Consider the following 26211-nt stretch of genomic DNA (forward strand, 5'->3'; position numbering starts at 1 on the left):
GATTCTTGATATCTTAAATAGTGTTGCCATGGCAATACATAAAATGTAATTATTCCTTTTTATGAATATTCACATGTTTTTGATGTATTGAATTTTCATGATATTTTGCACACACATGAGAGTTGTCGGCCATTACACTTGGGAAAATGCCACCTTTTGACAAAAGTGATGGGGTCAGTTTCTTCTATGGTAACCAAACTCGCTACATATATTGTTCTCATCAAGCTGGACAAATTTCAAAACTACAGTCATTGGCTCCACCCTACAGGAAGTTGGCTATTTTGGATTGAATGTGCATTATTTAGAAAATTGCAGGCCCCGAACTTTTGAATACTCCTCTTAGGTGATTAATGTGACTGGCACCAATCTTAGCCAATATTATTCCAAGACATTGAAGATGCTAAATTGCGAACAGATTTTTGATATTTTGAATGGTGTTGCTATGGCAATTCAATAAATTAAGGCAAAAATGTGAAACAGAAAATTCCTTTTAACTTGTGTGTGCATTGTATGTTTTTGACGAATATTCAGCTGTATGTTTTGCAATGGGGGCTGATCGCATTTATGTGGCTTTTATGGGTCACGGTCATAGCACCACCAACTGGCACCAGGAAGTAAGGCTTTAAATAACTCAAACTTTTAAATAACCCTCTTGTGTTTACATGAATTGCTTCAAAATTATTTAGAATAATGTTAATACACTGCTGATGTAAAACTTTAAAGGGATATTTGATATCTTAAATACTGTTGACCTTGCAATTTATTGTGCAATTGAAAGCAGTTTTTAAAGTGAAATAAAAAGCTATAGAATTCTAAGTTTATTGTAATGAAGATTTACTGCACAAACTTAAATAATAATAAATAAAATATAATAAAAATGTCAACTGAAATGTAAAAATACTAGAAAATCATTTCTGTTCCAAATTTTAGATAGTGGCAAAGTGCTCAGACGCAATACCACAAATGTCCAATATAGGACAGCCAAGGTCCAAGAGGTCCTCACTGCAGCCTGTAGCATGATGACGTACTGGATTAGATCCAATATGTACTGGATTTTGTAACGAATGCGGCAGAGTGGATTTTGGCGACATCATGATTGTTTGAACACGCAGTATAAATTCATAAGCTATTAGTAGATTTAATGTATAAAATACTTTGTCATTTTTAACATGCTTGGTGTATAAATAACCAGTATGAAACAAGCCACCTCCATGAAGTTGGCACCCCATATGATTAAATCATTACCAAATCTATACCGTTTGTTTGTGCCGATTTGTGCCGCAAAAATTAATGTTTATGCTGGTTTGGTGTTTGAGATATTAGACCTTTTTTTTTGGCTGTTTGACATCACTGTACAACCCATGTGATCTAAATCGCTCCGACCCGGTGCCATTCATTTGTGCTCAGTTTGTGTCATTAAAAGAAACATTGTATCTATTTCCCTGAATTCATTAGAAATAGGAATTTTAATTCAGTAGCAGTGAAGTCACTATCCACCACATGTCATCCAAATTGCACCAAACCGGTTTCGTTCATTTGTGGTCGATTTGTGCTGTTAAAATTAAACATGTATCTATTTCCCTTCCTTAAAAATAACAGCTTGTATTGGGAGCAGTGTGTCACAGTTATTCTCCGTTCTGTTCTATCCATCCATCCATCTTCAACCGCTTATCCGAAGTCGGGTCGCGGGGGCAGCTGCTCCAGCAGGGGGCCCCAAACCTCCCTATCCCGAGCCACATTAACCAGCTCTGACTGGGCGACCCCGAGGCGTTCCCAGGCCAGTGTGGAGATGTAATCTCTCCACCTAGTCCTGGGTCTTCCCCGAGGCCTCCTCCCAGCTGGACGTGCCTGAAACACCTCCCTAGGGAGGCGGCCAGGGGGCATCCTTACCAGATGCCCAAACCACCTCAACTGACTCCTTTCAACGCAAAGGAGCAGCGGCTCTACTCCGAGCTCCTCACGGATGACTGAGCTCCTCACCCTATCTCTAAGGGAGAAGCCCGCCACCCTTCTGAGGAAGCCCATTTCGGCCGCTTGTACTCACGACCTAGTTCTTTCGGTCATGACCCAACCTTCATGACCATAGGTGAGGGTAGGAACAAAAATTGACCGGTAGATCGAGAGCTTTGCCTTTCGGCTCAGCTCTCTTTTCGTGACAACGGTGCGATAGAGCGAGTGCAATACCGCCCCTGCTGCCCCGATTCTCCGGCCAACCTCCCGCTCCATTGTCCCCTCACTCGTGAACAAGACCCTGAGGTACTTGAACTCCTTCACTTGGGGCAAAACCTCATTCCCTACCTGGAGTACGCACTCCATCGGTTTCCTGCTGAGAACCATGGCCTCAGATTTAGAGGTGCTAATCCTCATCCCAGCTGCTTCACACTCGACTGCCAAGCGATCCAGTGAGAGCTGAAGGTCACGGACCGATGATGACATGAAGACAACATCATCTGCAAAAAGCAGCGATGAGATCCCCAGCCCACCGAACCGCACACCTTCCCCACCCGACTACGCCTCGATATCCTGTCCATGAATATCACAAACAGGATTGGTGACAAAGCGCAGCCTTGGCGGAGACCAACCCCACATGGAATGAACTCGACTTTGTGCCGAGGACCGGACACAGCCCTCGCTTTGGACGTACAGGGATTGGATCAGCCCTAAGAAGGGACCCCCACCCCGTACTCCCGCAGCACCTCCCACAGTCTCTCCGGGGGACCCGGTCATACGCCTTCTCCAGATCCACAAAACACATGTAGACCGGATGGGCATACTCCCAGGCCCCCTCCAGGATCCTTGCGAGTAAAGATCTGGTCCGTCGTTCCACGGCCAGGACCGAAAACCGCATTGTTCCTCTTCAATCTGAGGTTCGACAATCGGCCGAACCCTCCTCTCCAGCACCTTGGAGTAAACTTTACCAGGGAGGCTGAGAAGTGTGATACCCCTGTAGTTGGCACACACTCTCTGATCCCCCTTTTGAAGAGGGAACCACCACCCCGTTCTGCCACTCCTTAGGCACTGTCCCAGATTTCCACGCAATGTTGAAGAGGCGTGTCATCCATGACACCCCTCCACATCCAGAGCTTTCAGCATTTCTGGTCGGATCTCATCAATCCCTGGGGCTTTGCCACTGCGGAGTTGTTTGACTACCTCAGTGACCTCCCCAGGGAAATAGAATCTGATCCCCCATCATCCTCCGGCTCTGCCTCTACCATAGAGGGCGTGTTGGGATTTAGGAGTTCTTCAAAGTGTTCCTTCCACCGCCCAATAACCTCCTCGGTTGAGGTCAACAGCGTCCCATCTTTGCTGTATACAGCTTGAATGGTTCCCCGTTTCCCCTCCTAAGGTGGCGGACGGTTTTCCAGAAGCACTTTGGTGCGGACCGAAAGTCCTTCTCCATGGCTTCTCCGAACCTTTCCCACACCCACTGCTTTGCCTCCCTCACGGCCGAGGCCGCAGCCCTTCGGGCCTGTCAGTACCTTGCAACTGCCTCCGGAGACCTCCGGGACAACAAATCCCGGAAGGCCTCTTTCTTCAGTCGGACGGCTTCCCTGACCACCCGTGTCCACCACGGTGTTCGAGGGTTACCACCCCTTGCGGCACCTAAAACCTTGAGGCTGCAGCTCTCCACCGCGGCTTCGGCAATGGAAGCTTTGAACATTGCCCACTCCGGTTCAATGTCCCCAACCTCCGCAGGGATGCCTGAAAAGCTCCGCCGGTGGTGTGAGTTGAAGATCTCGCGGACAGGGACCTCCTCCAAACGTTCCCAGTTCACCCGCACTACTCGCTTGGGCTTCCCAGGTCTGTCCAGAGTCTTTCCCCACCCCCTGACCCAACTCACCACCAGATGGTGATCGGTTGACAGCTCTGCCCCTCTCTTTACCCGAGTGTCCAAAACATATGGCCTGTTCTGTTCTATGAAATCTTATTTTTAATTGGTTTTGTTTCATCCTTCCTAAGTTTCTCCCAGACTACACTTCCACTAATACACTGCCATCTTTTCCCAATCCCCCTCACCTGTTCTCCATTCCCTCATCTGCACCCGCTTGTTTAAATACCCTCCTGTTTTGTTCAGTTCTTATATTGTTACATTGTGATGTTTAGCATATTTTGTTCCACTCCAGCATTTGTTTCACTCCAACGTTTGTTCCACTCCAGCGAGTTTCCTTAACTAATTCCACGTATGATGTTTGTCCCACTCCAGTGTGTTTTCCTTGTATGCCATTAGTTCCACTCCAGTGTCTACCATTAAAGGACTGAAAAGTTACTCCTGCATCTGCTCTCTTCCACTCCACTAACCAAATGTTGCACAGTGACGTCACTCTACACCCCATGTTGTCCAAATTGCTGGTGTTGTTTGTTTGTGCTGATTTGTGCCTTTAAAAGAAACACTGAAACTATTTATCTTCCTTAGAAATATTCAAAATATTTGTTTGAAATTTCAGTGCAATTTTTAAAAAAATGTTAGGTACCGTTCACATGCTGGAATGCATTGTTGCACTAAAATTACATGCAGATCTACAGAAGAGCAAAAGTAGGTGTCTCAACTCTAGACGTTTAACAGTTTTGGTACTTTTTAACTTGACATGGCGTCTAAAAACACAAACAAGTCATCAAAGACGTCTATCTATTGCACGTTTACATTGAAATCAATTAAAAAGTGGCATGGACTCACACAAAAGCGCGCTCCGTGTGAACAGCCCCTCAGTGTTAGACTGGAACGCTGTAGAAAAGTTTGGTCACACTTGCCTATTCTTTATTATTTGTTACTGCACATTTTAGATTTTGGTGTATAACATCATCAAAATTAAAAGAAACATAAATGTATCGAAATTATGCTGTGACCAAAACAAATTAAATCAGAAACATCTTTTATTTGAACTTTAGTGTATCCTTTTGTCTATTCCAGTTCTGTACACAGATACTTTTCTCGGTCAACTACAGGTGCATCCTGGGATCCTTTTTAAACAGTATTTAATGATTTCATATGCTGGACACTTGTAACCTAGTTTTCCTAAATCATTTTTTAAATAAAACAAATAAATAAAAAGGTTGTTTAGATATCTATAATTAAGCACAATTTATTTTTGAGTACAGATATAATCCCAAGCGTTTGACAATAAGCCTTTAGATCAAAATGTTTTAAGATTATGAGAAACAAACTTTGTAGTGTCCTTTGGACTGGTTGTGTAGGCTATATTTATTATATTTATTACAATAAGTTATTGATATTAATTTTATTTACTAACTTTAACTGTTTTTTTTTTTATTTGTATTGTATCTTGCTATATTTATATGTGTATGTATAGATAAATCGAGGATAACTGATTTCAAGTTATTAGTTTAAGTATTTAAGCTTAAAGTAACAATTTAAAGTGATTTTAATAAGGACAATTTCAAAATTTTACCTAACAGCTTGGTGAAATTCGTTTTTATAGGTTTAAATATCAGACCAAATCTAATATTTCCTCACAGAGAGATGTGTTTGAGTTTGATGTGGTGAAAGATTAAATCTTTGACCAAAAATTAATGCTTCAACTACACCAAACATGGCACAAACTTAGAAGTGAGCACAAACGATGAAGACAGTTAAGTGCGATTGAAATAGGGCTTAGCCTACACGATTTCAGGGTTCCCAAAAGCTATCTTGTTAAATACCCAAAAAAAAAAGGAACGTGTTATGATGTTTCTTTAACGGCACAAACGAACAACACTGGTTTGGAGCGATTTGAACCACAAGAGGTGGAGAGTGACATGACTGCTCTCTAAAAGTTTAATGTTGTTTCTAAGCAAGGGAAATAGATACAAGACTATTTTAAATGGCAAAAATTTGCACAAATCGAGCACAAATGAATGACGCCGGTTTTGGTGTGATTTGGATGCAGTGTCAATTTTACTGAATTCAAATTGTTTTTTATTTTATTTTTCTCCCCAATTTGGAATGCCCAATTCCCAATGCACTCTAGGTCCTTGTGGTGGCGTAGTGACTCGCCTCAATCCGTGTGGCGGAGGACGAATCTCAGTTGCCTCTGCGTCTGAGACAGTCAATCCATGTATCTTATCACGTGGCTTGTTGAGCGCGTTACCACGGAGACCTGTCGCATGTGGAGACTTCACGCTATACTCCGCAGCATCCACACACAACTTACCATGCATCCTATCAAGAGCGAGAACCACATTAAAGTGACAACGAGGAGGTTAATCCAACGTGACTCTACCCTAGCAACTGGGTCAATTGGTTGCTTGGGAAGCCTGACTGAAGTCACTCAGCAAGCCCTGGATTCGTCATATTCTTATTTCTTAGGAATTCAGAGAAATAGATACAGTGTTTCTTTTAATGACACAAATCGAGCACAAATGAATGACACCACTTTGCAGCAATTTGGACCACATGGGGTGGAAAGAGACGTCATACAGTCAAAAAATTATATCTAATATCTCAAGCACCGAACTAGCACAAACATACATTTTTGCGGCACAATTGCTGCACAGACTAATGGTATAGATTTGGTAATGATTTAATTAAATGAGGTGCCAACTTCACGGAGGTTACAAACATCCAGTATGTATTGGATTTTATCCAGTAGTTCATCGCGCTACAGGATGCAGCGAGGACAAACTCAATAGGCTCATTTAAGATGAGCAGGTTCTGCGCAGAACTGATCGCCAGTGATCACCAGCAGGTTCATGCCATTTATAAACCTGTCCGACTTGATGTGTCATGAAGACATTACATTTTTGATATAAAATAAAGCAATAATTTTTTATCCACACTCAAATTTCCCACCTGTTGGCCAGTGAAGGTTAACAGGTTTAAAAAGGCATGTAAGACGGCCTCTGTAGCGTCCCTATTTTCACCTACAATCACCAAAATTGGTACATATATAGTTCTCATCAAGCCGGAGAACTTTCATAATTATAGTCATTAGGTCCAACAGGAAGACGGCCATTTTGGATTCTTTTAATATTGCAGTCTCTGAACTCGAATTGAAGATGCTAAATTGTGAACAGATTTCTTATATATCGAACAGTGTTTTCATGGCAAGGCATTAAATTAATAGCGAAAATGGGAACCAGGAAGTGTCTCATATCTTGCAAGGTGGACATATGCATTTGGCATTTAACATTAGCATATCTTCTGCGTACATTGTGTGATTTAGATCAAAATAGACCCTTTTCACACTCAGGGTTTTGGAACGCGGAAGTAAACGTTTGCAGGGTAAACTTTGACAGCGGTGAATGAAAGATCACAGCAAATATTATTTTCACTTACCAATTTGCTCCAAGACCAAAAGACAAAATACACTATCACATTTGAATGACTTTCCAGAAGAGGAAAAAAAGATAGAGAGCAGTGGATTAAGACCAAATTAATCCAAAGTGGATTAATGCCAAATTTACTGTCACTCTCTCAGCATCTGCAATAGTAACTGCCTCAAGCTATGGTAATTTGTTTGTCTGGCAGCAGAAAGTATGGCACTTAAACAGACTTAGAAATAGTCCTCTTACCCAAATTGCTTCAAAATGTTTTAGAATAATGTCAGGAATGGAAGGAAAGAAGGAATATATATCTTAAATACTGTTTCCATGGCAGTTTATTGTTCAAGTGTGGCCTGCAAAGGACTCCAATGTGGCCCGCGGGATGTTTTTAAGGGGGTACTTTAAAACATTCATGTTGATTTAGCCTAGTTCATTGATATAATGATCTTTTTAGCTACAGCAGAGTAGATAATTTTTTTAATTTGCAGTGTTGAATGAATATTAATTCTTGCATCATTGGTGGAATGTATTTTAATTACGCACAACATTCAGTGCTCGCAGACTCACTAACTCAGACTCACTCAGCCCCGCATGTCTTCACATCAGTGACATGACAACCTATCCTTCTGTGAAGTTTGTGCAAGTTTCTCGTGGTTATAATGATAACATGGACCCGTATAAGGATTAATATTAGAATTATTGTTTTTACTAAGCTGGTTTATAATTTAAAGGACAAATAGTTTCTTTGTGTTGATGTTCAATTTTATATGATTTGCTAAAGCTATCCAGAGCAGAGAGAGGTTCTCTTTTTCTGAAAGTATTGTTACTTGATTATCTACTACTAATTGATGTAACCTCCAGTTAATAAATTAAATGTTCTCCCTTTTATATTACCCCAATAGTAACTAAAGCAGCATTACAATGGGCAGCATTACAATATGACTTACAATGTTTGCTGCTCCGCTGATCCAATTTTCTCCACCGCTGAATCTCTCGCTTCAACTAAAGAAATTATATTTTACACTAGTTTTGATTTTGCAGTTAGAATGAGGCCATGAAAAAAAAAAACAGCATGCTTTTCTGTTGCGTTTTGTTTGCTGCGCTCAAAACCAATGAATGAATCTTATGATCTGGAACTTTTAATGAATTTCTCCAAACAGCTCGCCAACTCATGAGTTATAGGTTTGAATCAGTCTGACGAATCCTTCACTGAATGAACTCAATGAAACACAGCAGCTAAATTATGTCTGATTCACTTACTAAACCCTAAGTATTTGGTCTCTGTAATTTCGTTTCTTGAAGTTGGCCACCAGGTTTGCACACATCTCAGGAGGGATTTTGTCCCACTCCTCTTTGCAGATCTTCTCCAAGTCATTAAGTTTTCGAGGCTGACGTTTGGCAACTCGAACCTTCAGCTCCCTCCACAGATTTTCTATGGGATTAAGGCCTGGAGACGGGCTAGGCCACTCCAGGACCTTAATGTGTTTCTTCTTGAGCCACTCCTTTGTTGCTTTGGCCGTGTGTTTTGGGTCATTGTCATACTGGAATACCCATCCACAACCCATTTTCAATGCCCTGGCTGAGGGAAGGAGGTTCTCACCCAAGATATGACAGTACATGGCCCTGTCCATCATCCCTTTGATACAGTGAAGTTGTCCTGTCCCCTTAGCAGAAAAACACCCCCAAAGCATAATGCTTCCACCTCCATGTTTGACAGTGGGGATGGTGTTCTTGGGGTTATAGGCAGCATTCGTCCTCCTCTAAACACAGCGAGTTGAGTTGATGCCAAAGAGCTCGATTTTGGTCTCATCTGACCACAACACTTTCACCCAGTTCTCCTCTGAATCATTCAGATGTTCATTGGCAAACTTCAGATGGGCTTGTACACGTGCTTTCTTGAGCATGGGGACCTTGTGGGCGCTGCAGGATTTAAGTCCTTCACGGCGTAGTGTGTTACCAATTGTTTTCTTGGTGACTATGGTCCCAGCTGCCTTGAGATCATTGACAAGATCCTCCCGTGTAGTTCTGGGCTGATTCCTCACCATTCTCATGATCATTGCAACTCCATGTGGTGAGATCTTGCATGGAGCCCCAGACCGAGGGAGATTGACAGTTCTTTTGTGTTTCTTCCATTTGCGAATAATCGCTCCAACTGTTGTCACCTTCTCACCAAGCTGCTTGGCGCCCATTCCAGCCTTTTGTAGATCTACAATCTTGTCCCTGACATCCTTGGACAGCTCTTTGGTCTTGGCCAAATAATGGTGGATAGTTTGGAATCTGATTGATTGCTTGCTTCTGTGAACAGGTGTCTTTTATACAGTTAACAAACTGAGATTAAGAGCACTCCTTTTAAGAGTGTGCTGCTAATCTCAGCTCGTTACCTGTATAAAAGACACCTGGAATCCAGAAATCTCTGATTGAGAGGGGGTTGAATACTTAACTCCCTCATTAAAATGCAATTCAATTTATAAAATTTTTTGACTTTTGAAATAATTTTGATTATAGACTGATAATTTCTTTGTCAGTGGGCAAACATACAAAATCAGCAGGGGATCAAATACATTTTTTCCCCTCATTTCTGTTTCTAATTTTAGGTTGCGTAAACTAGGCAGGAATTGGCATAAAAACAATATGAATTTGAGAACAATAATACAAAAAAATAATTTAAAGCTTTTTCTAAGGACAGGACAAGTCTTTTATAATTTTTTTAATTTTCATAAAATGTGGGACAGTAAGATATAAAGTTTGGGATCTAAATAAAACTATTTTTGGAAACACCTCTCAAATCACACGTGAAGTGAAAAAATTGTATTGCACAACGTTATATAAAATGTTTACAAGATATTAGAATAAAAATAAATATTAGAATAACCTCGGCTTAGACAGTTATCTTAGCTACGGGAAACCGTAATGAGATTTACTTCAGTGAGACAGATTTTACCGTAATTACATTGCCATTTCCTGTCTACACTGTAATTTGATGGTCAACCTTTCATCGTGACAATGTAACTGATTACGTTGTGACAACCAGAAAAGTGAAATTCCTGGATTTATTGCACAACGTAACATTGGAATGGTGCCAGCCATCATGATGACGTTGTAGCAACGTCGTGGATCAATAGTTGTTTGTTGGTAACCAGTTAATTTTTGCTTTTTAATAATTATTCTATAGGTGGATATGCAGTATTCTAACCTAATGTATGTCTTTATTTGCCCAACGTTAATTTAGAGGCTATTTAAACAGTTGCGTGTATGAATAATGAAAGCAGACTCAAAGTTATTGTACTTCATTTATTTTGACAATGAACAGAGAAAAAATGCAAAAATAAAAGATACTGAAATCTATTTCTACAGAATTGCAGTGACATTACAAGCCTAAATGATTTCTGTGCTCATATTAACATCTACTTAACACCGAATGCCTTGAATTACATTTGTTTATTTAATTTAAAGCCATTTTAATGATAAGTAAAAATGGCAAATGACTTCTACATATTAATTATATTAAATTATAGCAAAAAATAAAATAAAACAATTAACAACAAAAAATTGACTGATTGACTCCTAGGTGATTTGTGAGACTGTCACCACATTTAGACAACATGCTAAATTGCGAACAGATTTTTAAATATTGAATGGTTTTGCCATGGGGATGCACTAAATTAATGGCAAAAATAAGGAAACAGGAAGTGTCTCAGATCTTCTGCATGCATTGTGTGATTTAGATCAAAATGGAGTTGTATGTTATTCAGGGCAGGCTCTATAGTGCCCCCTTGAACACTGACATGTAAGGGGGCTCTGTACCACCACCATTTTCACCTACAGTCAACAAAAATGGTACATCTCATCAAGCCGAATAACTTTCATACTCAGTCATTAGCTCTGCCCAATAGGAAGTCAGACAATTTGGATTTTCTGAAAATCACAAGCTCTGAACTTTTAAATCCTCCTCCTAGGGGATTCATGTGACTGGCACCAAAGTTTTGCAACATCATGCCAAGACATTCTAGATTCTAAATTGCGAATAGATTTTTTATATTGTGAACGGTGTCACCATGGTGAAGCAATACATTTATGGCAAAAAATTTGAAACAGGAAGTGCCTGATATCTTCTGTGTGCATTGTGTGATTTTTATGAAATGTCAGCTGTATTTTTGGTAATGTGGGCTGATCACATTGATGTGGCTATGGCACTTTTAGCATACTTCGAAATAGTCATCTTGTGTTTGCATGAATTGCTTCAAAATTCTTTAGAATAATGTCAAGACACTACTGATGTAAAATGATCAAGGTATATTGATATCTTAAATAGTGTTGCCATGGCAACACATTAATTGTTAGTATTCCTTTCTTCCTATATTTGGGCGTTATTGAGGCACTTGGCATGCTTAAAATTTCATGACATTTTGCAAACACATCAGAGTCGTTGGCATTAGTGCTGGGCAAAAGTTCACGCATGGGCATAGCCCCCTTTAAAATTGGCTTGTAAGACGGCCTCTGTAGCACCCCCGTTTTCACCTACAGTCACCAAAATTGGTTCATATTCTCATTAAGCCAGACAACTTTCATTATTATAATTATTACCTCCGCCCAACAGGAACTCTGCCATTTTGGATTTCTTTGAATATTGCAATCTTTTAACTTTTAAATACTCCTCCTTGGGGATTCATGAGACTGTCACCACATTTAGACAAAATTATGCTAAGCCATTGAAGATGCTAAATTGTGAACACATTTTTTATATATCGCATGATGTAGCCATGGTGAGGCATTACATTAATTATGGATTATTGGGAAACAGTAAGTGTCTCATATCTGCACTGTGTGATTTAGATTAAAATTGAGATGTAAAGTCAGTTGAAGTCAGAAGTTTACATACACATTTAATTGCCAAATACATTTAAACTCAGTTTTTCACAATTCCTGACATTTAATTGTAGAAAACATTCCCTGACTTAGGTCACTTAGGATCACTACTTTATTTTTAAGAATGTGAAATGTCAGAATAATAGTAGAGAGAATAGTTTATTTCAGCTTTTATTTCTTTCCTCACATCCCCAGTGGGTCAGAAGTTTACATACACTTTGTTAGTATTTGATAGCATTACCTTTAAATAGTTTAACTTGGGTCAAACGTTTTGGGTAGCCTTCCACAAGCTTCTCAAAATAAGTTGCTGGAATTTTGGCCCATTCCTGCTGACAGAACTGTTGTAACTGAGACAGGTTTGTAGGCATTGGTTGCACATGCTTTTTCATCTGATTGAGGTCAAGGCTTTGTGATGGCTGCTCCAATACCTTGACTTTGTTGTCCTTAAGCCATTTTGCCACAACTTTGGAGGTATGCTTGGGGTCATTGTCCATTTGGAAGACCCATTTGTGACCGAGCTTTAAGTTCCTGGCTGATGTTTTGAGATGATGCTTCAATATCCACATAATTTTCATTCCATCAATTTTGATGCCATCAATTTTGCGAAGTGCACCAGTCCCTTCTGCAGAAAAGCACCCCCATGCTTTACGGTTGGGATGGTGTTCTTCGGCTTGCAAGCCTCACCCTTTTTCTTCCGAACATAACGATGCGTTTTTAATGATCCATTTTTGTTTCATCAGACCAGAGGACATTTCTCCAAAAGGTAAGATCTTTGTCCCCATGTGCACTTGCAAACTGTAGTCTGCGGTTTTGGAGCAGTGGCTTCTTCCTTGCTGAGCAGCCTTTTAGGTTATGTCAATATAGGACATTTATTGTGGATATAGATACTTTTCTACCTGCATCTTCACAATGTCCTTTGCTGTTGTTCTGGAATTTATTTGCACCAAACTACATTCATCTCTAGGAGACATAATGTGTCTCCCTGTCTGGTATGATGGCTGTGTTGTCCCATGGTGATTATACTTGAGTACTATTGTTTGTACAGATGAATGTGGTACCTTAAGGCATTTGGAAATTGCTCCCAAGGATGAACCAGACTTGTGGATGTCCACAATTATTTTTCAGAGATCTTAGCTTATTTTATTTTTATTTTCCCATGATTTTGGGAGATTGAAGATAGGCCTTAAAATACATCCACAGGTACACCTCCAATTGACTCCAATTAGCCAATCAGAAGCTAATTGCCTAAAGGCTTTTGACATCATCTTCTGGAATTTTTCAAGCTGCTTAAAGGCAGTTAACTTATTGTATGTAAACTTCTGACCCACTGGAATTGTAATATAGTCAATTAAAAGTGAAACAACCTTTGTGTAAACAATTGTTGGAAAAATGACATGTGCCATGCACAAAATAGATGTGCTAAATTACTTGCCTAAACTATAGTTTGCTAAAATGAAATCTGTGGAGTGGTTAAAAATGAGTTTTAATGGCTTCAACATAAAGAGTATGTAAACTTCTGACTTCATCTGTATGTTTAATCTTGGGGGATAATTACATGGATGTGGCTATTTTGGGTCACGGTCCTAGCGCCGCCACTTGGCAGCAGGAAGTGTGGCTCTTACTACAGACTTTAATATAGTACTTTTATATTTATCCATATTGCTTCAAAATTGTTTAGAATAATGTCAAATGCATCTGTCCACCTTGCATTGGTTTCCAATAGCCACTGGGTGGATATGGACCCATGGTGCTTGGGCCTTTCATTGCTGCTTGCAGCTATATTTTAAATTAAGATTACTCTTTTGTGTGTGTGTGTATATGGGTGTGTTTTTGTAGATGAGTCCCAGTGCATGGAAGCTGATCAGATATTGAGATGTATTTTCGAGTTTGAGGAACAATGTGTGAAACCTCGCCCTTACCAGTCAGCCATGTTGGCTCATTCTCTGGCTATGCTGTGGTTGCTGAGCAACAACTACACCAAGGTAAACAAAAAACAACACATAATTATATACCAGTTTAAGATGCTATTGAAATTTTCCATTCATTACCATCATATTACAAATTTACAATACACTCCTTAATTCAATGCACACCTCCTCACCACAGCCTTACATAACCAAATAACAATTGGAAATAACCAAACCTTAACCACTACTGCTTACCAAAGCTCAGACAGAGCTACAGATACAAAGATGTTGTTTTATAGCTTTCATTAACACCCTAAAAGTTGTCTAGGGCATATCCATGGAGCTATTTTTCTTATTCCTCAGTGCATCACTTCTTATTATATTGAAAGTGCTGAGGTGGAAGGGTTGAATCTAGATGTGGTTGTACATTTAGTTTTGAGAATGTTTATGTTGTGGATTAACACTAATGACTAAAGCTATGAAGGAAATTAAGAATCAGACTGTTCCAGTGCAATTCTGGTCATAACGGTATACTCCTTTAGGATTCCTTCTGCCTCTGAAATAGAATGCACCTAAACTCCCCCAGATCTAATGTCAGACTACAACAAATATCCCCCATTTCACATCACATTACTACTGAATTTTTCAGTTCTCATTTCAAACAACAGCTAAAGGGATAGCTCACCCATAAATGAAAATTCTGTCATTAACCTCACCCTCATGCTGTTTCAAGCCTGTATGTCTTTCATTCATCCATGGGATACAAAAGATGTTATGCAGAATGTTAGTCAGTCACCATTCACTATAAACTGAATGTTGACTGCAATTTAAGTGGCTAATTACTGAAGGCTAACATTCTGCCTTATATCAACTTGTGTTTTTCACAGAGAAAGTTATACTGGATAGAATTTTCATTTTTGGGTGAACTATCTCTTAAACTCAGCATCAAAGTCTCATCAAAGTTATTTTGGTTCAGCTCCAGATAACTGACTTGCTATAGTGTATTTTGAAATATAAGAAATGTAAATTGATTTAATGTGTCTTTGTATATGTTTGTGTATATATAGGCTCTGGAGTATGGAAAGAAGGCTCGGGTATTGATCCAGGGGTTGAGTGAGCAGAATAGTCTGAAAGAGTCCATCCAGAATCTCCTACAACATGCTGAAAAACACTTGCAATAAGACAACCCACTAAAGTACACACTCCAGACCTCCTATAACACAATAAATATTTGAGATATGTATTACTGCAATTTTCGGCACAATGAACAGTCCCACACCGACTATATGCTTTAAACCTGACATGAACATGTGATTCGTACACAGACAGTATCTGGATATTGTTTAGCTGGATTGCATTTTACACCTTCCAAGGAGTCTCCAGAATGATCACACTTGGCAGATAATGGAAGACACCAGTGATGTATTATGAAGTTTTATGTGGGGAAAAAAGGCGTTTTCATTTACACCATTGAATGAGTTGGGAATCCATCCCTCACCACCTCTAAATGTTTCAGTGATCCAATGACGATGCGTTTTTGGATTTACAGCTGGCTTTTAATGTGGTCATGGGCTATCCGTTTGTGATCGAATCAATAAAAACACATGTTAACATCAGGTGTAAAGGGGGCCATACTGGACAATTTCATATTCAATTGTGAATCTACTTTAAGGGAACTATTCTAAGTTTAATACAAGTTAAGCTCAATTAACAGCATTTGTGGCATAATACTGATTACCACAAAACATATTCTAAACTCCTCCCCACTTTTCTTAAAAAAAAAAAAAACACTTTAAATCACGATTACAGTGAGGCACTTACAATGTAAGAAATGTGAAGCTATTAATTCTGTTAAAACTTGAGTATTTTTTTTTAGCTGTAAAGCCATTAAATCTGCATTTTTATGGTTGTTATAGTGTTTACGGCGTTATGTCATCATGGCAAATAAGCTGTAAAATTGGATATAACTTTACACAGAAAAGGTTAGTGATTTTATGTCACTAAAATAATGTTAACACACATTGTTTATGATGTTTGTGGCTATACTTTTGTAATAGTTGAGTATTTTAATGTTTACAGATTGGCTCCTTTCACTTCCATTTGTAATTGGCTCACTGGAACCCAGATGTTTGATTTTTTTTCATTTTAAAGATGAGGAATAAGGTTGAATTTTTTGTGGTAATCAATATTATGCCACAAATGCTGTCAATTGAGCTCAGCATGTATTAAACCCGGAATATTCCTTTAATGGTTATTAGGGGTGAGGAAGACCATCTGTTTGCAAAAGGTCAGTTGAGCTCTGTGGTGAAAGATAAATAGAAAAGCATCGGACACATTTTCAGGTTCTGGACATTTTTTAAACTTTATTGTTACTGTTATTATTGTCATTATGTCATAACATCAATGTTAGCGTTCTATCACTAGTAATTTCTTGTTTTAAATTATACATTGCTTGTTTTTTGGCATTTAGGTTCCCACTTAAAGGAAAAAAAGAGGCAATGAAATGAACACATTGAGTCTCAAAACATTTCCCTTTTCCATACCAGAGAGCAATGTGTTAATTAGCAGCAATGGCTGTTTTTTTTTCTTTCCTTTTTAGACACTGTTAATTGCCGATGAATAAAACTCCTAATTCACACAAATCAGGGAGTATATTGGTACCTTACCAATCAGAATGATCAGTACTTCATTTAGATGGAGTGTCCAGGCAGCCTGGACATCTGTTGTCGTGAAATTTCTCTCTCCATTCTGAATTAATTTTGAACAAAGTATTTTGATTTGGCGTGACACCGATTTGAAAGTGAAAACGGGGGAGAAGAAAATTCCTGTGTTGTACTGGAAGGGGAGGCAGTGTGTGTGTGTGTGTGTGTGTGAAAGCGTTTGACAACCATATGGTGTGTTATACCAAACACTGAAAAGTGTCATACTTTACAGGGACTCTTGTTCTTGTGTGGGATCAGGTGGAGGGAGCAGGTCTCTGGATGCATGAAATTATGGAATACATTACACACAAGACAGCAAATCACAACGCTTGAGAGGGGGCGGTGAGAAGAGTGTGCGTGTTTCAGGTGGTAAATGTCTTTCTGATAAACTAGCACTAAAACCCTTCATCACTCCTCTGTTTTTCCCAAGCAAGATCATTGCATACAAACCAGTTTTTTCCTTTTTCAAAAAAATAAAAAATTATAAATTAGGAAAATGAAAGACAACAACACTAAATATAAAACATACAAGAAAAGTGTGTCTGTAACCATCTGGCCTCGCAGCAACTATTTCTTAATATTTTATAATTCTTCGCCCTTTTGTTGATTGATACACATAGGCAGGACTGTCTAGCATAAATATGTCACATGTTCCAAAGGAGAGGAATTTGATCAAGGCTGCTTCCCCGAGTTAACACTAAAACAGTGGATCATCTCAAATGTAACTACTCAAGTTCACTGAAATTCTGAATCAAGTGTAAACCGCATTTAAATTTATCTAAACTGTGTGACTTCTAACATTGAAAACCATTCTGAGCTGGTTTGGATGGTGAATTTTACATTTGTTATATGCAGTCTGTCTTAAACCGTAAGACCAATGTGAATGGAGTTTGGTTCAAATTTGATCTGGATTCTTAGATTTCAGTAAGAACTTCCAGAGTTGCTTAAAGTTAAAAAGAAGAATTAGACTTGAGAAATGTTCTCTGTACTAATTTATCTTTGACAACAACAAATAAATGGAGATTCACTTCAATCAATACAACTCCTGTTTTTCTTTCTGGTTATCATTGGCTTTTAAACCAAGACATGGGTCTCTGCTGAACAAAAATGGGTGTTTCCCCAATCAGTGGACGTTTTCAAACCGGAATGGGCATTTTTCAACCACTTTACACAATTTGCCTACTTGCAATTCCCTACTTTCACTGGATAATTGAGAAATACCCATCCCAGTTTATAAACGCACACAGATTGGGAAACCGCAGAGATCTATACTTCTTTAAAACAATGGGCTGCATTAAGAGAAGCTCTAGCACCCTTTTGAATTGACACTTCAGTTTTATTGTTGCAAGATTTTTGTACAAACAAATTGTTGAAGACAAATAGCTTATTCATCATCAGCGTTTAGTGTTGGCAAAATGTTCAGCCCTGTGGTAAAAATATTAGCATTTAAAATTCAACTTTCTCTAGCTCTATGCAACTCACTGCTAGGACTCCAGTATGTGGGAGATAATGATTTGCCTTTGGGGCGGCAGACATGCAGATTGGCGTGTGGTCAATTCCAGATTTGAATACTTTGGAAAATTACGCTCATTTAAAATATTTGTCCTATTCAGGATAGTACATCACATTGTCTTCTGTAGCATCAATCCATGAACATGTTTCAACTAGTTCAAAATGGTGGACAACAAGGATTCCGAAAATGGTCACCTAATTTACAGAATTACCAGGTAGAAGATGCCCATGAGAATTGATTAAGGGTAAGTTCATGTGTGCCAAATCATCACACTTAGGAATGTAAATGTTTGAGTCACTCAATTCTATCTGACACTGGCAGAGCAAATAAAATTTCTATGCTCATCTAAACAGCAGTAAATTAACTACAGGTATTCATTGCAACAGCCTAAGATAAGTCATACTCATTCATGCTTTAATGAGATTGAAGGAGCATCTAACTAAACTTTCCAGTTTTTAATTTTGCTGTCCCTTTAGGTGCTTGTGTGTTCTCTGATGGCAGCTGAATTTAGGTCCATTCTGTTGCTCTGTCTCCCCCATGCACACAATGCATTCTACCTTTAGCCACCCTGTACTACCAAAGGGTTTGTAACAGACAAAATTCATTCATTTTCTCTTTATAATACAGATTGTAATATGTCTTTGACCTTGAGTTTGTGTATGTACATCAGAATCCAGTTTGATGGTAGCTGAAAGATTACATTTGGGAATCTAGTCCAGATAAAACCACTCTACAGTGCATGCACCCTCAAATTACAGTGGCAAACTCATATTGAACTGGTGCACTACAGCCTGGGTGGAGCGTACACAATCTAGTGCACTTTCAAACTGCACTGTACATTTGAATAATTCTATAGTCTGTCAATGGAGAAGAAACATCAGGGGAGCAGCCTCAGACAGGGGTTTACAGGGAGGGTTAGTATGATTACATGTGTGCATCTGCATATATCATGTCCACTTCAGTATGTGTGTCGCTCTTCAATGTATGTGTATGCGTGTGTGTGTGTGTTTGTGGCTGTAATTCCAGCTCACTCAGTCAACAGTTTGATCTCACTAGCGAGTAGGGAGTTGATATTGTAGGCGGAATCCTCGGCAACAGGGGCAGGACCTGTTTCGTTTAGATCCACCTCACTCTCGCTGGAGGTGGAGCTTGTGCTCATGTTGGAGATGCCATCGGGCATGGCACAGGTAGCACCAGGTGGGCAGATCTCATTGGGGATACACACCTCTGTGGGAATGATCACCTCGGTCTCACTGCTCGTTTCACTGGTGTTAGAAACCACAGATAGCAGCGACATCTTCCTGCTGAGGCGGTTTGGCAGCAGGGAGAGGGCGTAGTCGGCCACGATGCCCGCCACATCCATGCCACATGCCTGGTCAAAAGCAATGAAGCCCACGTTGGCGTTAGCTTCGCACACCACGAAGGAGCCGTCGTTCAGCTGCAGCAGGTCGATCCCACACACGTCCATTCCCAAAATGTTACACACCTGCACAGCCAGCTGCTTGCCCTGCTCACTAAGAGGGCACATCATTCCAACCCCACCTAGAAAGAGAAAACGTAAACATGAGCAGAGAGACTACTGGAAACACCCTTGTAGGGTTTCATTAAATGTCACTGCATAGTCATTCTTTTATAACTTTTTAGGAAGAATTTCTTTTATAAATTATTGGATATACTGCCCTCAGTAGCCAGTTAATTTAGTTAGTTAGTGATTTTATGCCTTGCCAGCTTCCAAGGGTATTTACATCAGCAGTCTGTTGCCAAATGATCAGATAATTTAATATTTTTAACAGAACAGATTCTTGCAAATGTTGTGTTTACACAGATCTTTTAAGATATTTTATTAATTCATTACATTTTCTAAAATTACAACAAAACTAAATGTGCCTCTACCTACAGTGTCATATCAACAATCATCCAGTAATTGTTACAAGTCAAACATGACAAAATGATTGACTTGCGGTTCAGGAAGTTTTTGATTCACCAAAACAAAAACAAAATAAGTGCTGATAATTCATTTGTTCGGTAGAGCGTGTTGTATGTTGTGGAGTGTAAATTCTGTTCTATTCCATCCGCATTGGTGGAAAATTGCACATTCGGTCAGCCATTAACAGAACCGCAAGTCATGAAAATTATTTGGTTCCAATATTTTTAATTATAAAAATGGAATGTGCTCTGAAAAATAACCGTTTCTCATTCCCAACACTTGTGGTTCTCAACTGGTTTTGCTTCAGGACCCAGATTTTATTATTTATTTTTGCTTATTTTTCCAAAAGTAAATGTCCATTCAATTAACTGCATAGGACAAACAATAGGATGACGACATGTCACAAAACCGGTCCATGTTGGCATCGGTCTAATTTGGCTGGCTTCATCCAAGTGACAGATGATTTTGCACAAAAATAGCATAGAGATTGATTGGACACATAGCCTTTGACAATAACAAGATTTGGGAAGATTTTTTTTCTCCCTTTAAAAAAAAAGGCCAAGCTGTTTTTTTGTAACCATATCCAAAGTTTCTGCAGGTATAATGAAGCTAAATTTAAGACCTTTTAAAGACCAACTAAAGAACATTTAAGGAATCAATGTGTGTGTGTGATCCCTCTTTTCTTTTTTTTTTTTTTTAATTGCATTTTTATTTTATTTAGTACTGCCCCGAAGAAGCTATTTGACATTACACATCCTCACATATATTCCACATAGTAACTGAATTTACACACATGATCCAGTTAAGAAGTTTACATTCCCTTGGTTTTTAATATGGTGTGTTGCTTTCTTGATCATCAATGACAGTTTGTGTAATAATTGTTCATGAATCCCTGATTTGCCCGGAGCAGTAAAAATGTCAATTTTTCTTAAGAAAATCCCAACTACAGTCAAACTATTTGGTTTCTCAGCATCTTCTGCACATTGGAGTTCTTCCCAACAGTGAGGTCCAGATTTTGACAACTGAGGGACTAATTCACAACTATTACAAAATTTGGAAACAATTTCAAGAAGGCAACATAAGAACCACCAAGGGTGCAAACTTTTGAACATTACGATTTGTGTAGAGTACATTTTGTGTTATGTAGTACTGGCCTTCAAAAGCTACATAAAATATATAATCTCTATTTGTATACATTCTGAAAGGGGTGTGGAAACGTATAAAAACCAAAGGGTTATGCAAACTTCTGCACTTAACTGTATAGGCTATATAGTTTGAGGAAATTTAAATTGTATTTTATATTTAGTTTTTTCAGGATTTAACCATATTTGAGATTTTTTTAAATGTACAAATTATATGTAGCCTATCCTACCCATATGATGGCATATTGCATGTGTAATTGTGAAATTACTTCACAAAAATTCACATAATTGAAAACTAAAATTCAAAATACAACCCCCACATTTGAACATATAAGTGCTTGTACTACGTAAAAAGTGCAGTGTAGCTGTCTAAATGTGACATTGTCTGATTTACCTCCGTGCTCATGGGAAATGAACATTACAGAAAAATACTTGCTTACATATTCACATGCTGCATGAAGAAATGGATGGGTTTCATTCAGCTTGTTGTTGAAAACACATTTTTTTTATTGGTGCATTTCTACTTGTGCTGAATAACAGGATGACGTCATTGCCATGTTATCCAGACACTAGTGCTGCACGATTAATCATATCGCAATCGCGATGTCAGCCTGTGCAATTATATGACGGCAAAATTCTGCGATTTTATTAAATAAATAAGTGCATGTGTGGACATGACAGCCCATTTTCTACACAGCTAATAAAAAGATGACCAGTCTATAATGACGACACGTGAGATGAGAGGAGCACTGCAGCTCGAGTGTCCGATAGAAACACCGATCACAGCATGGCGATATATTTCACCCTTAATTAAGCTTCAAATAATACGGGAGCGTGACATGTAAATAAACACAAACTCCAAAACTGTCATTCTCTGTGCGGTCAGAGCTGCTTCAACCAGTCGCGGAAGACACAATCTGAGCGGGAGAGATTTAAAATTCCGCCACCTGATGCGCACTAACACGGAGACGCTCGTCTCTCACCACCGCTGTCTACAGCTCGCAACGTCAACATCATGAGATCATCATGATAAGAGCAATCTTGTGTGAAAAATACCACTAAAATGACAACAACAATAAGATTATATATATATATATATATATATATATATATATATAAATAAATAAATATATAAAGAGAGAGAGAGGTTTTGGATAGACAAGATTGACAAATGCTTATCAATAATGCTCTTATGGCTAAAATATCAATATAACTAAATGTTACTAACATATGACTAAAATGTCAACAGTTTTCATTGACTAAAAAAACTACATTAAAAATGCCCAGACTTTGTCAAACAAAACAACAAAAACAATAAATAGAACTAGGATAAGGTTGACTAAATATGATAAAAACTAAAAAGGACATTTGACACAGGATTAAGACTAAGATTAAATAAAACAAAACAGCTGACAAAATTAACATTAGTATTCAGTTGCCTGGTCATTAGGAGTGTATTAATGCAAAGCCAACATTTACGTGTTTTTAACGTCACTTTTTTGATCAGTATGGTACCACCTCCGCCTCACTTTAAGCCAGGAAAAACCCTGGTTATATGGCGATATTTTGGCTTTAAGATAACCGACACTGAGCAGAGAGAGGTACTGTGCAAAATTAAAGTTGCTACATCACGTGGCAACACGACAAATTTATATCAGCACCTGAAACCGCACAAAGTAGAAAAGTGAGATTTCACTTTGACAAGAGATCAAAGCGATTTTTTAGAAAGAGGATTTGGAAATACCAGTTGTCTCTCAACAGCATATCTAAATCGAGCAATTCTGTGATTTGGAGACTAAAAACAGCCATTTGCTCCTTAATGTTTCAGTTTAGGAGCCAATGGCTCCCAAGTCATTTTGTTTAGTCTGGAGCCCTGTATTTCACTAAAGACATTTCCATTACTTCTTTAATATTTATTTCTATAACTTACCAAAGCCTGTAAATCACAATTTTGAAATTCCTGATATATAAAAGACACCTGTTTTTCTGTGACCGTGAGAACCCTGACATACCAGTTGTCATTTAAAAAACAAACAAAACACAAAAAAAAACAACAGTTTTAGTGGTTTGATTGAGCGAACCACACTTTTATATCCAGTTTCCTTTTCAAAAGAGTTTATACAAAGTACATGTTCATCCTGCTTAAATGTCCCTTGTTTGGACAATCTTAATTTCATGAAAATGTGTATGTTCTTATTTATTGTTCTATTTTATTTAGGTGTAATATTGAGAAATTAAAAATTTTGCAGCAATGCAAAGATGTTATTATTTTATTTAGTAAAAATATCATTTTAATTTGAAAACACTGTTCATTTATAGTGTTTTTTGTTGCTAGTTTGTATGTTTGAGCTAGTTTGTATGTTTGAGTTAAGAAATACACATTTCAGCATTATCAGTAATCTATTTGTGCATTTTCCTTGATAACCAAGCAAGTTGACTTATGATACCATTTAGTTATTATATCGCAAATCACAATATTAAATTTTCCCCAAATCGCGCAGCCCTACCAGATACATTTCAGCAGATTTGCAGAAAGACTAGAATGGAAGTATCGGCAAATCAATGTGCAACGCTTCGAAATTGCTTCTCTTCTCTGCAAACAATACCAAAGACGAGAAGGAAGGAAGTGAGAAGGAAAAGGAGTGCATCAAATGTAAGTAGAAAAAAAATCAGTGAGCCTACCAGCCGAAACCAGGACATAATTACAATGTTTAGAGAATTGTCGGGACACGCCTCTTCAAATCGGCACATTCGGTCACCCTACTTAAACGCAACAAGAAAATACCTTGTACAACGTTTAATGCATGACCTTATGAATGAAAGACTTGTTGCTCCAATTTAAGACCTAACATTACTTATTTGACATAAAATGTCAAGAGCAGGAAAGGGGAGCATGTGTGATTGCCTACCCAATGAGCAGTTGCTCTGCATGCGTCCATCAGTAGAGCAGCGCAGCATAGATCCAATCAATCTACCGCCAACCAGAACCACTCGCACGTCCCGCCCATGACTCTCCTTCACATACTCCTGAAACAGGTATGGGGCATCATGGCGAATCAGGTGACACAGGTCTGAGAGGTGGTGCTTATCCCGGGCCAAGAACACAGCTTTACCTGTACAGATCAAAAACACCACACAATAAAAAAAATAACTAATTTGTACACAGACTTGGTCTACAATGCTCAGAAGAAACCATGTATTTTAGGTATCCAAGATATTTCAAAAATGTAGGCTGTAATCTCTACTATTCGAACTATTAAATTTTCTCTGCATGAGGACCAGATTGAACAGGAGCAAATTGTAACATTCCTGATTTGTATGGATTGCTCACCCAAAAAGAACATGTGGATGTTGTTTTTCCAAACCTGTGACTTTCTTCCATGAAAAATCAAAAAGGAGATCTAACATCTCCTTTTGAGTTCTATGTAAAAAAAATAACTTGAGTAAATGAGGGTGAGTAAATAAAATAATTGACATTTTTGGGTAAACTACCCTTTAAGTGCCTGAACCTTCTTTTTAAAGATAGCCATGTGCTGCTGTACATGAAATAGTGTCAAACTTATCCCCTTAACACACAGGCCATTTTACCACCTGGTATTACCACGTCTCAAAACCTTCTCCTGTGACCACTTGTGTTTGGATTTTGAGGGGAGGGTCTCTGATTACATGACAACATTGACACTGTGATTGATGTAAGTGCATGATAATAAATGGCAAAAATTAGGTAGAATTGTATATATTCTTCTCCAGAAAGGCAACCAGAGACTGCATTGTCACAGGCTCAGTCGAAGAAAAAAAAAAATCAATCCAAGATTGAACGTAAAGCAAAATACATTTTTATACATTTTGATTATAAATATAGTAATAATCCATTTAGTACTGTTCAATTGATCAACTGAAGTTCGACTGAAATGTCTTGCTTTACATAATCTACTACTTTGGACCAAAGAATTTCCATGATTTTTCCATAAATTATCCAGTTGTTTGTGATTATTGGATAAATATTTTTAAATGATGATTTTTAATGATGCAAAAATATATTTCTAGTCAAATAAATATTTTTAAGCCGTCAAGAAAAAAAAAAAAATATATATATATATATATATATATATATATATATATATATATATATATATATATATATATATATATATATAAAATATACACACACCTGTGCAAACGTCTTGGGCACATAAGATGGTTATTTATATCTTCAGCTTTAGTGTGTCAATAGGAAATATAAATGTTAAGACTACCAAACATTACTTTGCAAATAGAAAATATTAGAAAAGTAGAACAGGGAGCCCTGCAACAGATGTCATGGCCCCCACAAAGCCCCCCCACTGAACATCGGCTCATTCGGAGATTACACAGAGACTGAATAAATTGATTAATAAATAGATGTGGTGAATTCTCCAAGAAGCTTGAAACAACATGGAATATTGATTTAGCTTTTTTATGTTTAGTGGACTTTGTATGACATTAAGCGATAAATGAAAACCATGTCATTATTTTTGAAGACATCCATTTTTTTTTTTTTTTAATCTCCAGGGCTCCAGACTGTAACTAAAATGGCCACAAACGCAACCAAAAAAGATTCATTGTGACAGTTGGGTTGTGTGCACTCATATGACGTTTCATCAGATATCATATTGTGAGTTATTGAATTCATCTTTAGACCATGCACCAGTGTGTCTCGCGCTGCTTTTCACCCGTTGTGTTGTGATGACAGAATGGGAAAAAAGTAATGAACAAATTACTCTTTTGACCGTGTCTTTTTCATCTGAGGGTTTGAACTCATGAGCTCAGGTTAGCAGTTTGAATCAGATTAATTTTCTCCGTCATCACTGAGCTCACAACTGGGAGCGCAGACATTAAAAAATAAGATTCTGTG

The 26211-nt window shown here is 38.3% G+C and overlaps 2 protein-coding genes across 2 annotated transcripts in view; one reads left to right on the forward strand and one right to left on the reverse strand.

Moving 5' to 3' along the window:
• Positions 1-16067, forward strand: part of zmynd12 (zinc finger, MYND-type containing 12) — a 29559-nt gene extending 13492 nt beyond the window's left edge. Inside the window, exons 7-8 of the mRNA XM_052093972.1 lie at positions 13963-14108; positions 15101-16067. Of these exons, the coding sequence (XP_051949932.1) occupies positions 13963-14108; positions 15101-15214 (260 nt within the window). The 3' untranslated portion in view covers positions 15215-16067. The remainder of the gene's footprint in view (positions 1-13962; positions 14109-15100) is intronic.
• A 283-nt stretch (positions 16068-16350) lies between these two features.
• Positions 16351-26211, reverse strand: part of rimkla (ribosomal modification protein rimK-like family member A) — a 28095-nt gene continuing 18234 nt past the window's right edge. The window contains exons 4-5 of the mRNA XM_052093971.1: positions 24227-24430; positions 16351-19790 (exon numbers count right to left, since the gene is read on the reverse strand). Of these exons, the coding sequence (XP_051949931.1) occupies positions 19276-19790; positions 24227-24430 (719 nt within the window). The 3' untranslated portion in view covers positions 16351-19275. The remainder of the gene's footprint in view (positions 19791-24226; positions 24431-26211) is intronic.

Source organism: Xyrauchen texanus, chromosome 27, assembly GCF_025860055.1.
Source record: "Xyrauchen texanus isolate HMW12.3.18 chromosome 27, RBS_HiC_50CHRs, whole genome shotgun sequence".
Classification (NCBI taxonomy): domain Eukaryota; kingdom Metazoa; phylum Chordata; class Actinopteri; order Cypriniformes; family Catostomidae; genus Xyrauchen; species Xyrauchen texanus.